This window comes from Phoca vitulina, unplaced genomic scaffold (genome assembly GCF_004348235.1).
Source record: "Phoca vitulina isolate PV1807 unplaced genomic scaffold, GSC_HSeal_1.0 scaffold10, whole genome shotgun sequence".
Lineage (NCBI taxonomy): Eukaryota > Metazoa > Chordata > Mammalia > Carnivora > Phocidae > Phoca > Phoca vitulina.
In genome coordinates this window covers 32,469,812-32,484,727 of record NW_022589713.1, presented here as the reverse complement: position 1 = coordinate 32,484,727, position 14,916 = coordinate 32,469,812, and the positions used below count along the sequence as shown (strand labels likewise).

At 38.4% G+C, this 14,916-nt stretch overlaps 1 protein-coding gene across 1 annotated transcript in view; it reads left to right on the top strand.

Annotated features, from left to right (window-relative positions):
• The first annotated feature begins 1,310 nt into the window (after positions 1-1,310).
• ZNF385D (zinc finger protein 385D) overlaps positions 1,311-14,916 on the top strand; it is an 886,773-nt gene continuing 873,167 nt past the window's right edge. The window contains exon 1 of the mRNA XM_032408786.1: positions 1,311-1,720. Coding sequence (XP_032264677.1) covers positions 1,615-1,720 — 106 coding nt within the window. The 5' untranslated portion in view covers positions 1,311-1,614. The remainder of the gene's footprint in view (positions 1,721-14,916) is intronic.

The following is a 14,916-nucleotide window of genomic DNA, read 5'->3' as shown; positions in this document are numbered from 1 at the left end:
ACCAAACTAACATAGTCATGCTAAGTTGAAACAACATATTTTTTAGTGCATTTACTATATTTCTCTTTTTATTTCTTTCTTCTTGGCATTTACTCTTCCTGGTTTTCTTTATCTATTAGCTTGAAAAGTGATTTAACTACTTGATAATACATACATCAACAGTGCTGCATTATCTGCTAAAGTCAACAACTGGCTGCGAGGATGAATAGACTATGCTTTAGAGGATGTTACTTAGCATTTTCTTTCTAAATGACCCTGTGTTTGCAGGGTGGTCACTGCTGATTATTTTTTAGAACTCTCTTGAGAACATATAGCAAATTACTGTTATCTTTATATACTTTCATCAACATTAGTATTCCTAATAATTTTATCAAGAGCAATGATTAATGACAATAATGACAGCATTGTATATATGGGGCATTTTATACCTTTGCACTCTGTTCATGTTTTTAAGTTATTTGGCCTCTATAGCATGCTGAAACCCCATGAAAGACAGTGTCTCAGTGACTTGTTATTTCAGATCATCTTACAAATAGTTGGTGGCTCAGCTGATATTAGAAAGCGAGTTTATATTGTTTGTGTTCTGCAACTCAAAATGTGGTCCTTGGATCAGCAGCCTCTGCCACACCATTAGACTTGGGGAGAATCTCAGGCCCTACTCCAGACCAATTGGAACAGAATCTGAACTTTAACCAGATTCCCTAGATGATCAGTGTGCACAACAAAGTTTGAGAAACATCCCTCTACCTCCTAAGAAAGGACAACAGAGGCTGTGTCTTCATCCCCAGGGTATTGTAGTTGGGGGGAGGGAGAGGGGGAAAGGGAGAGAGAGGGCAGGAGAGAGGGAGTTAGGGAGAAACAGAAGGGAGACTGACAGAGGTATCTGGTGAAGGAAAAAAATCCCAGTAGGACTTGGGTCCCTCAAGAGGGGTGAGAACTGGGGTTTTGTGGAGGTGGGACTTTCCTGTGAATTTGTAGGATCTTCACTCTATCACTTCGTATCTGCACTCAGGTTGGAGGTTCCCTGTTAAAAAAGGGGGGGGAGGGGGTGAGTGAGGGGTGGAGGTGGGTTTGTTTTCAGGTATAACAGTTAGCAACCCAGGAGGATAAAGGACCTAAGCGCAAAAGGAAAGCCCCTTTCCTGAGCCTCCCGAAGCAGCTCAACGAGCTCATTTGTAATACCTCTAGTTTCTGGATGCATTTCCCTTCCTCGCATTTCCCCTTAACACCCAGGACCCACTCATACCATTAAAGCTAGTTCCTCGCCTCTCGGTTTCTTTCTCTCTCCTCAGTCTTCTTTCTTTTCCCGGGCACCCCCGGGCCGGCCCCTCCCTCCGCGCCAGCTTGCACCTCTCCCCAGCTGGATGCACCTGAGGCTGGCTCGGGCTCCGGACGTGTGCGGAGCGCCACCGGGTGCGGTGGAAGCAGAGGCACGCTGACAGCCGCCTCCAGCCCGCGCCTGAGGGACAACACGCGTGGCGCTTGCTTCAGGGATATTCTCCGCGGCAGCCGCTCGCGCCTCGCCTCGTGGTGACTATCACCACCGAAGCTGCAGGCGGGCAGTTGTGCGCCCCCGGGGCCAGCCAGCCCGGGCGGCCGCCCCTGCTCCTCCCGATGCCAGGGCCAGGGCGCCGAGCCGCCGCCAGCAGGAGGATGAAGGGCTCGGCGGGAGGAAGGAGAGAAAAGCTGCCGGGGGCGACGAAAGCTCAGCCCAGCCACGGTAAGTTGAGCGCAAAAGGGGTGTTTCGGTTCGGGTGGCGGAGTTGGCTGGGGTGCTGGGCACGGGTGCTGGGCTTGTGCCCCCGCGAGAGGTGAGGTGAGGTGCACGGAATGGGCATTTGCAGTGTCCACACCCGGGACGTCCCCCTTTCCCGTGTACCCCATACCGTCAGTCTGCCCCCATGCCTCTTCCGCTCAGCGCCCAGCAGAGAGGTGAGGTAGATGTGGGGGCCGAGTGTGGAGCGCAGAGCTTGAGGGGCTCCTGCTGACTGAAACCAGGGGCAGAGGAAGCAGCGGCGGGGGGCGACGGGGTCAGCCAGGCTCTGGCTGGGGGCGGGGGCCGGGCCCCCGGAGGTGGGCCTGTCTCCTTTTGGGGGGGGGGGGGGGGGGGGGGGCGCGCTCCCTCCTCGGGAAACCTGGCGAAGTTGTTGGGATAAGAAAGCACAGCGGGCCAGCTTCATGATTGTCTGTTCTTTTTATTTTCTCCCTTCTTCGTCTTTCTTTTTTTCTTTCCTTTTTTTTGTTTCTTTTCAAGATCTTCAGGATGCACAGGATTTGCGCGCAGTGTGGGGAGCTACTGTGTTATAGGAAGCTTTCCTCCAGGGGAATAATTTTAACATTTAGGGTGGAGTTGGGAGGTTAAGGGTAAATCAGTGTCCCAGGATCTGGGATCTGATTGCCTTCCTGGTCCAGGGGACTGAGTTCGAAGAGAGAGCACAGGGTGAGAGTACCTTGTGACTTCTTGCATGTAGGGAGAAGTTTTATTGTGGGTGCAAATTGGGGTCAGAGGAAAACTGCCTCGCCCAATACAGTATCGCCCCTTGTGAAATGCTCAATTCCCTCTGTCCCCCCTTACAGTTCACACTTGTCTGCATCACGTATTTCTGTAGATGATGTTTGTCTGCTTTAGCTTGAGCTGCAGCTAAAGTAACAAGGATGTGATGTTCGTGGGTGTTTGAGCACCCCAAATTCTGGAATCTTGAACTGACTTCGAAGACTACTTTGTGTTCTGTAGGTGTAACTAAGGACCCTGGAGCTAGTGCTTTTTTATGACAGTCCTGTGGTGCTTTCTTGGGATGTCATGGGGGAAATTTCTCTCTCTTCTCTTGAGGCTGTTTGCTAGTTGTCTGTTAAAAGTGATTTTCATGTCCAGTCAATTCTGGTTCACTGTGTTCTCTGAAACCAACTGGAAAGGCTTATTTCCCTCTGGGTTTTCATGTCACTTTTGCCCTGTACTGGGTAATCTAGTCACTATAATCTCTGGTCTGTAAGCATGAAAGGCAAATATGGGTCATTTCAAATTATGTAGATTGATGCAGCACAGCGTGTCTGGGGTTTGCTGCAATTTCTTCACATTTCCTTCCAGATGTTCCTCGGAAATTAACTTGAGCACTCTATCCATGGAGCTAAAACATAGACTGGGGGAATGGGCAAACATCTTGAGTTAATGTATTATCTTAGATTCCAGTAAACAAAGTGCTGGGAGCTTGCTATGTTAGGAAAAAGGAAACTAGGCCAAAATATAGGATGTCTGGACTGTTTTTGTTCTGTGACAAAGTGGCTGAAGGACCTTTGGGGTCATTTGACAACAACAAGAACAATAGTAATAATGACATCAAACATTTTTTTTCCCATTCACTGCACACTAAGCAACATATTAAGGGCTTTACAGCTCCTGTAAATGCATAACATCCCCAAGAAGGCAACATCCTTACATCTCCATTTTGTCGATAAGGAAAAAGGAGGCTTAGACATGTAAATTGTGGAAAATTTCCAGTTAATGTTTTAGAACCCAAGATTGCTGGACTCCAAAATTAGATCCTTTAGCCACTACACAATCTTGTTAACCTCACTTGAAAAGTGGGAGTACTACTTGAGTTCTCAACCCCATGAAAAATTAGTACGACAATGACCACATCATAGGTTGATTTCTTCACAACTATTTAAAATGTTTAACAGAAATGTCGAACTTAGACTTCAAACAAATGAAAATTATGTGGCATTTATGTAATTTGGTCTGCCATCTCTAGAGAGAGCTAAATGCTGAGGTCTTGGTGTTTCCCTTGACAGTGTTCCTTCTTTGAGCCCCTTTATTGTAAATCAATAGTAGTATAGTCTAGCCTTTCTCTTAACAATGTGTGATTTATAACATCAAACATACCTGGTGCTAACATCACGTTTGTATGACTCTCTAGAGTTATCCTGAGGTCTACCTGGACACTCTTATATTTTAGCCAGCTTATAATTAATGCTCAGATCTTAACAAGATGTTGAATTTCTATTAAGAGATACTAGCAGCTTGTTTGAAAATTTCCTTTCTATTTTCAACAGTATTTTCAAAACAATTACACCCCCTGCTGTGATTTGCTATTTACTAGGTGCATCAAAAGTTCAGTAATGAAAAATGTTTGCAATTCAACAAAACATAGTGTCTCATCTCTGGTAACAACTTCAGCTAAAAGATTCACATCCAATTGAGGCCTTATTTTATCTGAAATTTAATTAAGATGTTGCATTTCTTCCTGCAAAGTGTATGCAGGTTGTTGGGTACCCGACTTCCACTCTTTTCTTGTAATCTCCAACTTTATAAATTCATTAGTGATGAGTTCTTCAGATAATTTATGTTCGTGCTTGTCTAAAGATTTTGAGGTTTTATAACTAAGAGCAAGAACAACAAATAAGATGCATATGTCGTATTTCTTCACAAGCTGTAATTATGCTTATCTGGGGAATAGTGATATATGTTAAGTCATAGATCTGATTTGCCTGCACATGAATGGAATTATCAGATAAAAGTATATAAATCCATTGGCATACTAATGATACTCACACCCCAGATGTGGGAACAGCTTTGGAAAATAGAGAATCTTTGAGAAGTTAAGCTACTTTACTATGTTTCATTGCACTTGAGTAGTATCTTGTTGTTTTCAAATAAAACTACATTTCTCTATTCTAGTAAACTAGTGGTTATTCCCATGATTTCTTTTGTTTTAGGGTTAAATTGTATTTTCTGGTAGTAACTTAGCATTGCATGAAATATAAATTTGTGTCCTTTCTCTTGATATATTCGAAGCCTTAAAAAAATCACATTTTGCCTACCATAAACAATACATTTCTGAATATATATGGGTTTTAGCAGGAATATAAAAAATAGTGTAGTAATAACTTGCCTAGAGGTTTTATTTTTTGGAAGTAGATAATGAGGTTGTTATAGTGGTTAACATGTTTAACCTTAGTAATGAAGTATTGAAACTAATTTTGAATATGAATTGTTGAATTGCAAAATACTTTATGAGGAGTATCTTGTAAGTGGGTTAACCTTATAATCACATGAACATATGTTCTGTGTTTTACAAATTTTTTCAAGTTTCATATTTGCACAATAGGACTATTAGTTTATTTGATATTATTTGGTGATTTGAACAGCCAGATCTCTGGAAAATTATTTAAACTCGATAAGCATCTGAGTCACATTGATATCACAACTGAAGAAACTAATATGGGGGAACAATTTTTTTTTAATGTTTCAAGAGCTTAGAACTCAAGGTAGGTGAGACTCCTTAGTTTTTTGACAAGTGCTCTAAAGAAAGAGTTTGAATAAGATAAAGCCCGTGAGTTGAACATCAAACAAGCACTTCAGTAGCCTCTTAGGGAACCTAGATCAGCTCAAATGGAGTTATGTGCCTGAAATTCATTAGTGTAATTAATCTTTCGGACAAGTGAATAACACATTAGAGATCATTTAAAAAATTACAGTACATTAAAAATGTGTTAATTTATATATTCTAGGGCCTGCTAAAATTAGCAATAACTCCCCTTTCTGGATTGACCCAGCCTTAACTTAAAAAATAAAGTTCAATGACAGAGAACTTTAAGGATATTGAGAGGCAGAGATGAATCAAATTTCTTCACGAAGTCTTTATCCCATTTTAAATGTGATTTTAATCATATCCAGATAGTTCTGTACCACTTTGAGTGTTTGCCCAGATTGAGCATGGGATTCAAAAAGTATCTTATTCCTTAACCTACTGATGAACTGGTAGAGAATACTAGTACAGCATTCTAGAGTGGCAACAGGGTCGGGGCGCCTCGGTGGCTCAGTTGTTAAGTGTCTGCCTTCGGCTTAGGTCATGATCCCAGAGTCCTGGGGTCGAGCCCTGCGTCGAGCCCTGCGTCGAGCCCCGGCGGAGCCCCGCGTCGGGCTCCCTGCTCAGCGGGAAGCCTGCTTCTCCCTCTCCCACTCCCCCTGCTTGTGTTCCCTCTCTCACTGTATCTCTTTGTCAAATAAATAAAATAAAATCTTTAGAGTGGCAATGGGGAACTCTAGACCATTTAATGACTTTATTACTTTGTCTGCAGTGTCATCCAACCATATGTTTCATTTTTTGCCTTACTTGAAACACAGAGGGGCAGTTCTCCCTGATCTGGAATTATATGTACCAAAGCAGGCAAACATGCAACATTCGTAAACTGGTCTTTTAGTGAGAGGTTTACATTAAAGGAGAGTTCTTACTTTGCATCCATGTAGTTACGTAGCCCATCTTCTAGCAAACAGTACTAATCTTGGCATATCTTGATTACCCAGTAGACCTATCTGTCACCATGAGAAGAACAAATACTAATACAGTACACTGTTAGGGAGGTCCATTTGAGGATTTAACTAAGGATTTCTCATAACATGGGGTCAGACTTTCTCTGTTAAATTTTTTTGTGATCTTGTAATGTGTCCTTTTTTATATCTAAAGAGTTAATCACTGCTGTTTGTATAATTTATTATTAAAAATTATTAGAGATTTGTTTCTCCTTTAACAATCTCTCAACTGAAATGAAAGAAAAATTAATGAAATGTTTCTATATTATTTTTATTTTACTTAGAGGAATACATTTGAAACTCCAGAAGGCATCCTGAAAAATCTAGATTTTAAAACTATTTTGTTGGGCGCCTGGGTGGCTCAGTTGGTTAAGCGACTGCCTTCGGCTCAGGTCATGATCCTGGAGTCCCTGGATCGAGTCCCGCATCAGGCTCCCTGCTCGGCAGGGAGTCTGCTTCTCCCTCTGACCCTCCACCCTCTCATGTGCTTGCTCTCTCTCATTCTCTCTCTCTCAAATAAATAAATTAAAAAAAAAAAAATCTTTAAAAAAAAAAAAAACTATTTTGTTGAGAACAACTTTTATGAGTTGGTCTCAGTGTACCAAATCTATCCAGAATACCTAGAATTTAAAGAAAAAAGATTTCAGGTACTGGATTGAGTTCTCAGCTAGTTAAAATTTTACATTCATCGTACAATTTGGCGTTAAAGTTATAGAGACAAAATAGTCATTTAACATGATGTAGCATTTAAGAATGTGAACTCAAGAACTAGAATGCCTGTGTTCGAATCCTTGTTCTGTTCCTTACAAGCTGTGAGAGTTTAGTCAACTTACCATACATTTCTGCCTTATCTATAAAATGGTGGTACTAAGTGACTTATTTCACAGGTTGAAGACTTAAGATGATATGCGTAAAGTGTTTCAAATAGTGTCTAGTACAACGTGAATATGCCATAGATATTAGCTATTTTTAATCATTGTCATATATTAGTTGTCTGTAGTTAGTGCACCAGATTGCTACAAACTTGGTGGGTTAAAACACTGAAATGTGTTCTCTCACAATTCTGGAGGTCAGAAATCTGGCATCAGTATCACCAGGCCGAAATCAATGTATCAGCAAAGGTGTGCACCATCAGGAGGCTCCAGGGGAGAGGCTCTAGGGGAGAGGCTCTAGGGGAGAGGCTCTAGGGGAGAGGCTCTAGGGGAGAAGCTTCTTGCAGCTTGGGTGGCTGTTGGCATTCCTTGGTTTGTGGTCACATCACGCCTTTGTCTTCCCATTGCCTTCTCCTCTGTGAGAAGAATTTCCCTCTGCTTTTCTTTTATAAGGACATTTGTGATTGCATTTGGGGTCTATCCTGGTAATTCAGAATAATTTCTTATTTTAAGCTCCTTAGCTTAATCACATTTGCAATGATTATTTTCCCAATAAGGTGACATTATAGGTTCTAGGTGTTAGGATCTGAGGGGCTGGAGTGGGGAGTGGGAGGGTTGGGTGTACATTATTTTGCCTTACTATAATCATCATCCTCATATTCTTATACTGTGCTAGATGTACGAAAAGATGGCAGAACCAACATAACTAAATTATGGAAAATGTAGAAAGGATCAGAAATTCCATATGTTTCTGAAGCACGTTGTCTTAATTTATGTTCAAATTTTGACCAGATTTTTAGATCAAAGACTTCAGGGCAGTTAATTATTTTCTGCTCACTTCAACATAATGCAGTCAGTAAATATTTGATGAGTGGTTACTATGTGCTGATAGAGTACTGATGCTGGGGATATCAATGTTGACAGGAAAAGCAAGGCCCTGGACTCATGGAGCATTTAGTGTATTAAAAAAATAGCTAGACAACTACTACCTTTTAACTAGTACTTTTATGAAGTACGATTGCCTTCTTATGTTTAAGATCAAGATTTTAGGAGCAAAGAAATGCTATTAAACTCACATTAGAGATAAGGAACTAGGCTAAGAAATACACATATACATAGCTAGGACAGGACAACTTTTAACTCAGTTCCTTCTGGTTGTACTATATATGCCATAAAATAAAATGAAAAAATCAGGAACAAATTTAACAAAATAAATAAAAATGCACTTTTAACAATATAAACAGAATTTTGTCAACCACATAATTAACTAGAAATATCAACTAATAAGATATTATGGTTAATTGGACTTGGGTTTAGCTGAAAAGTTAAGAGATTTTCTTCTAGAATTGTTATATTTTATATTTTTTTCTAAAAGGTATTAGTTGATTTTCTGGCCTTAGTGAATTGACATTATTTAATTACTTATTCTTTACCTTTTTTTAAAAGATTTTATTATTTATTTGACAGAGAGAGACAGAGAGAGAAAGTGAGCACAAGCAGGGAGAGTGGGAGAGGGAGAAGCAGGCTTCCCGCTGAGGGGAGCCCGATGCAGGGCTCGATCCCAGGACCCTGGGATCATGACCTGAGCCAAAAGCCGACGCTTAACAGACTGAGCCACCCACAGGTGCCCCTATTCTTTACCTTTTTAAAGAAAATTAATCATAATAAAAAACAAAACATAAAAAGTTGCCATCTAAACCAATTTTAAGTGCACAGTTGAGTGGCATTAAGTACATTCATAGAGTTGTGCAACCATCACCACCACTTATATCCAGAACTCTCTTCTTCTTGCAAAACTAAAACTCTACCCCTTTAAACAATAACTCCACGTGCCCTTTCCTCCTATCCCCTGACAACCATCATTCTACTCTCGGTCTGTAAGTTTTTGACTACTGTGAGTACCTCATACAAGTGGAATCATTTAGTATTTGTCTTTTTTGTGACTGGTTTATTTCACTTAGCGTAATGACCTTAAGGGTCATCCAGGTAGTAGCATATATTAGAATATTTCTGTCCTATTATATGTATATATTACATTTTGTTTATCCATTCATCTATTGATGGGCACTTGGGTTGCTTCACATTATACCTATTGTGAATAATGCTGCTATGAACATGGATGTACAAACATTTCTTTCAGGCTGCTACCCAGAAGTAGAATTCCTGGATCATATAGTAATTCTATTTTTAATTTTTTGAGGAACTGCCATAATGTTTTCCTTAGTGGCTGTACCATTTTCCATTCCCAGTGCACAAGGGTTCAAGTTTCTCTGATCCTTGCCAAAACTCATTTTCTGTCCTTCCTTCCTTCCTTCCTTCCTTCCTATTGTTTTAATGGTAGCCATTGTAGTAGATATGAGGTGGTATGTTTTCATTTGCATTTCCCTAATGGTTAGTGTATTGAATATCTTTTTGTGTGGTTTGTATATTAACCGTTTGTATATCTTCTTTGGAAAAATGTCTTTTAAGTCCTTTGCCCATTTTTCAATTAGATTGCTTGTTTTGTTGTTCTTGGTGAGTTTTAAAAGTTCTCTGTATAAGGGTGCCTGGATGGCACGTCGGTTAAGCATACAACTCTTGGCTTTGGCTCAGGTCGTGATCTCAGGGTTATGAGATTGAGCCCCTCATCAGGGTCCATGCTCAGTGCAGAGTCGGCTTGAGATTCTCTCTCCCTCTCTTTCTGTCCCTTCTGCTCGTGCTCTCTCTCTCAAATAAATCTTAAAAAAAAAAGTTCTCTCTATATTCTGATTAATCCCTTGTTTGATATAGGATTTGCAAGTTTTTCCCATTCTCTGGGTTGCCTTTTTACTCTGTTGACAGTGTTTTTTGATATGCCAATTAAAAATTTTTCAAAGTGCAATTTTTCATTTTTTCTTTTGTTGCCTGAGCTTCTGGTATCATGTTTAAGAAAACAATGTCCCTTCTTTACCTTTTTTGTAATGGGTTTGAGATGTTTTAAAAACAATGTGAAATATTGCTAAATTAAATTTACAAAATAAGGGACTAGAATGAGAAGGAATAGACTATAATTGCAGACTAAAATACGAATAATCTCACAAATGTAATGTTGATCAACAAAGGCCAGAAAGTCCAAAAAGCCTGATTCTATTCACACAAAGTTCAAAATTAAGCTAACTTATGAATACATCAGAGTTATCAGGGCAGAAGGGGGCAAGGTGCTGAAAATGTTTTGTTTCCTGATCTGAGTGTTGATTACATGAACTAATTCACTTGTAAAAATTCATCAAGTTGTACATATGATTTATGTACTTCTCTGTATTTGAATTACACTTAAAAAATTTAAAAATCAATTTGTTATTCAGAAGCACATGACAAAGAGAAATTTCCTTAGAAGTAGGTGAGGTAAGTAAAGAAATGCTCCAAGCTATGTTCTAAGGGTTTTTCCACTTGGAGGACTTGGTCCATAAATTGGGCCGTAAGTTTTTAAACAACAATCAGATCCATTGACACAGACACCATCAGAACTCTGTTGTTCAGGAGAAAAAGATCATTCCTAGGACTGAGACTGGAGGGAATTTTTCCCATGAGTCTTCATGAAAGGGGAATTGAATGGTGCAGTAAACAACATCTGTGTTGTTAATGTAGCAGAGACTTTCATAGGAATCTTTCTTACAAAGTACGGAGCAATTTAGTTACTGGATGCTTAACTTTGGATTACCTTTGGTTTGGCTTAACTTTAAACATTTCAAGGTTTCTACAGGAATGGGAAAGCCATGTATCCCTTAGACAATGCTTTATAAGTTTTGCTCCCTTTAATGACACTTTTAGCTATAGTTCCATGGCAGTGAGCTTGAGCCCACTTTCTTAGACAAATTCTTAGTGCTGATACTCTTTTTGATGAGTTAAAAACTGGAGTCAGCTTGATCCTTGGGGAACCTGAGAAAATGGATACCTTCTAGGAAGGAGAGGGTATGAGCTGCTGGTAAGTCCATATTTGCCTAGAATTAATAAGTAGGATACAGTGAACTAATTTGGATTTCCCTTGACAATTCTTCACAGCTCTTCACAGGCCTCCCTAATCATCAATAATCTAAATAATGATAGCTACAGTCTCATAGAGAATAATTCCATTATGACAGGGACCATGTTGTATTAATCTTTCTACCTCTTGTAATGCTTGAAAGTGCCTTGAACAAAGTAGGTATCCCCAAACATTGTTGAATGAATAATTAAATTCCATTCTGTGGTGGATACAGCTCAGTTATTGGTTAATTAATGGCTTTAGTAGGTTGAATAAAGTTTTTTAGTACCTCATAAAGAAGAGTTTGACTTTAGGAAATTGCTTTCAAAGTACATTTTTCAGTTCCTATGGATTTTGGTGAGCACTCTGTATTTGTAAAAATTCCTTATTAATTAGTGGCATAACTCTTAATTATTTATTAATCATAAATTATGTCTGATGCCAATGCATACTTCCTTGACTCTTTATAAATAAAAAAACATAACAAGTTAACCTGAAGAGATGTTACCAGAACTTTAAAAAATGTTTTCTCTTTTTAGATCATAAATTAGAACATGATTTCTTAATTTAAATTTTCAAAAGTTGAAGAGGAGCCATTCAGAAATCTGAGGAAGTTAGAAGAAAGAATTTTCTTCCTTAAGAGATTGCCTTTAACAAAGTAAAAGTTTACCTAATTAGGATGTTTTAGCATGCATAAGAAAGTTTGAGAAAAACTAAATATTATTCAGGGTAGAAAAGGTTGCCATTACAAATGATGGGATTCACATCTCTGTGTCCATTTAGAGCAAGACTTCTTTTCCTATTAATGCACATACTAAAATCTTATGTCATACTAAATTCTGTTTCACAGAATACAGAAATGACATCTGTATTTTCTCATTTGTTTCTTCCCACAAATTAGGGGGGTAGGTTTTACCATTAACCACAATCACATTTTTTTAAGATAAGGAAACAAAAGTTCAAGTGATTTTACAAGGCCAAGTAACTTGGAGGTAGCAAAGTTGGATCATGAACTCACCATGTCTGACTCAAAGCTTGGTGTTCTCTGTGCTACCCTGAATAGTTTCTTTTTCTTTTCACATATGCAGGGAAATAGCTTCTGTTAAGTCTATCATACATTGGAATGAATTACCGGGGACAATGATAGTATATGACTGGAATGGAGATGAGAACAATCAATAAATGACAGTATTAAGGGAGTACTAATGAAACTTTAATTTGAAAATTGCTCTGCAATGTATTCCAAGATAGGTTTTATAACCATACTCAGATTTGATGTGAAGCTAAACTAATTTTATGCAAATGATAAAGTGACTTTAACAGTTATGTTATATACCTTGATGTGGTCCTTAAGGAAAATTGTCAGGACCATTAATAAGTTTCTAAATTGATTAGGCTAATTTGGTACTCCAAAAGGCATCTTCCTATAAATTAATGCTGCCTATTACATTCTGATTATAGCAAATTGCTTGCTTTCCATGCCCAAGTTTGAAAGTTTCCAGTCTCTGCATTTTTGTGCTTTCCCAGTCGTTGGCTTTCCATTTTGTCTTGCCACATCAGAGCAATGAATCATCTTGTCCATTAGCTGAGTTTGGAAATTCTGTGTTATTCAATGAATTTGTTTTTACTCCATCCCTTTGATAATTTGAAACCTGGCAACTTAACTACTTTCCCAAATGTGTTTGTGATGCAATGTCAATGAGTTTTGTTTTGAACAGCAAAAGACTGCAGTGGTTTTTTTTCTCATCTTTATAAATCAAATGCAATATTTTGATAACTGACATTGTGTGTTTCAGAATAATAAAAGGTTTAAGGTAATAATAGCTAGTGATCTCTAGAGGGGCAGCATAATCAAATAATATTAGAAGGCTCTCAATTTTTATGACCTGATGGAAACAGAAATGTGCCAACTGAGTCATCACCCTGATTATCAGAGTCTCATAGAAATACACAGTTATTCATTTCTATTTCATGAATTCCTACTAAAGAGTCAAAACATTAAAGTCAAAGTGTTATTTCTTTGTTTCTAACGCTTAAAGCGTGAGATGAACAGAGGGACACACAGTGAGACAACGTATGTCAACATAACGTGCCTCTCATGCCCCCTACAGTGAACAGGGCATACAAGGGCATTGGTATTTGTTCATTTGGAAAGAATTTTTAAGACTTCATGTCATTGCTTTGGTTATTAAACAGCATTGGATCTTGGAAGTTGGCTCGTATGGAAGCATGAGTAGAGTCTAGTAAAAATGATGGTAATAAATTATTGAAATTTGGTTGATTGTCATAATGTGTATAGTGAATACAGTAAAGTATGTCCTTTAGGATACTGCCAAGCACTGAACAATACTGACTGTGTCTGGAACTAGAATCATGGTGCTGATTCCGTGAATATGGCTGTGTGTGTATGGGACTATAATATGTGTCCACATACTAAAGTAGTTTGGAAGTCATTGGGAGGTTAGTTTGAGGATGGCTTGGCATATTTTTGTGGAAAACCGTAAACGTAGCTTGCTCTAAAAGAAAATTACCAGGCCTGTGTTTCAAAGAAAGAGATCATGCTCTTCCAATAGTCTAGTAAAGGTTTATTTAGCTCTTACTTTATTAGTTCCTGAAATTTTTCAGAAAATGAAACAAGTTGTCAGAGTTCAACTGTGAATACTTTCCAAGATAACTTTGGAAATGTCCCCAAAGAAGATGTTTGTTAGAGCTAGCCAAGTGGCTGTGATTTTAATAGGATAATCCCAACCTCATGTGTCATGCTGTTTGTAGCTCTTCTTTTGCCTTCTGTTCAAGTAAGAAAGTGATCCCATAAACAATTTTGAGAACTTAACTCTCCGTTAAAAATATCTTTTCATTGAACATTATGCTGCCTTTACTACATATGTCTCGTTCTCTTTTACAAATCACATAAAAAAATCATACGGCCAAGGAATAGAAATGATATCATACATTCATTTGTTTACATATGATTTATAACTAGTTTTCATGCCAGTGAGACATTTACTATCTCTATAGGGCATCATTTCCTGTCATTTCTACTGGTATTCCCATTGTCATCTCAAGCTGAGTTCATCATTTTGCCCCTAAATTCAGCTCCATTTCTTCTTGACTTGACTTTTTCTTTCAATACCAACACTGTTTTCTCAGAGTTTAACTATTTGTGTACATTAAATAGCAAATACCAATCTTGACTTACAATGACAGAAAGTACGTTGTTATCATTTTATGTTAATAATCATGAGGAACCTAAAAAAAAAAGGTCCTATAGTTAGTATCATTATATATTTTTTCAGATCTCACTATTACTGTGACCAGTACTAAATTTCATCAATGTGCCCAAAGTAGCAGAGCATCTACAAATATTCAAAGAAGTTTTTGCTGTATTTTTGAGCACAATGCAAAAGCTGTCTATTTTACTTTTCTTTCTTGTAAAAGGCTAATACCAGCTCATTTTTAAGGAGGTATTGGATTCTGCAAGACAGAAAAATCTCTTGGAAGTTGCATAGTATTTCTGTATATATTTTAAGTTAGTTGGATCAATTCCAGCCTCCTCCTAGCATTACCCAATGATGGTAAATTTAAAATGGCCATACTAAGAGAAACATTCCACAATTATATTTTTATTTTGTTCCTAGAAATTAAGTCAAATAGGCAAGCATGTTTTCAGATTTCTTCCTTCCTTCCTTCCTTCCTTTCTTTTTCTTTTCTTTTCTTTTCTTTCTTCTTTCTTTCTTTCTTTTCTTTCTTCT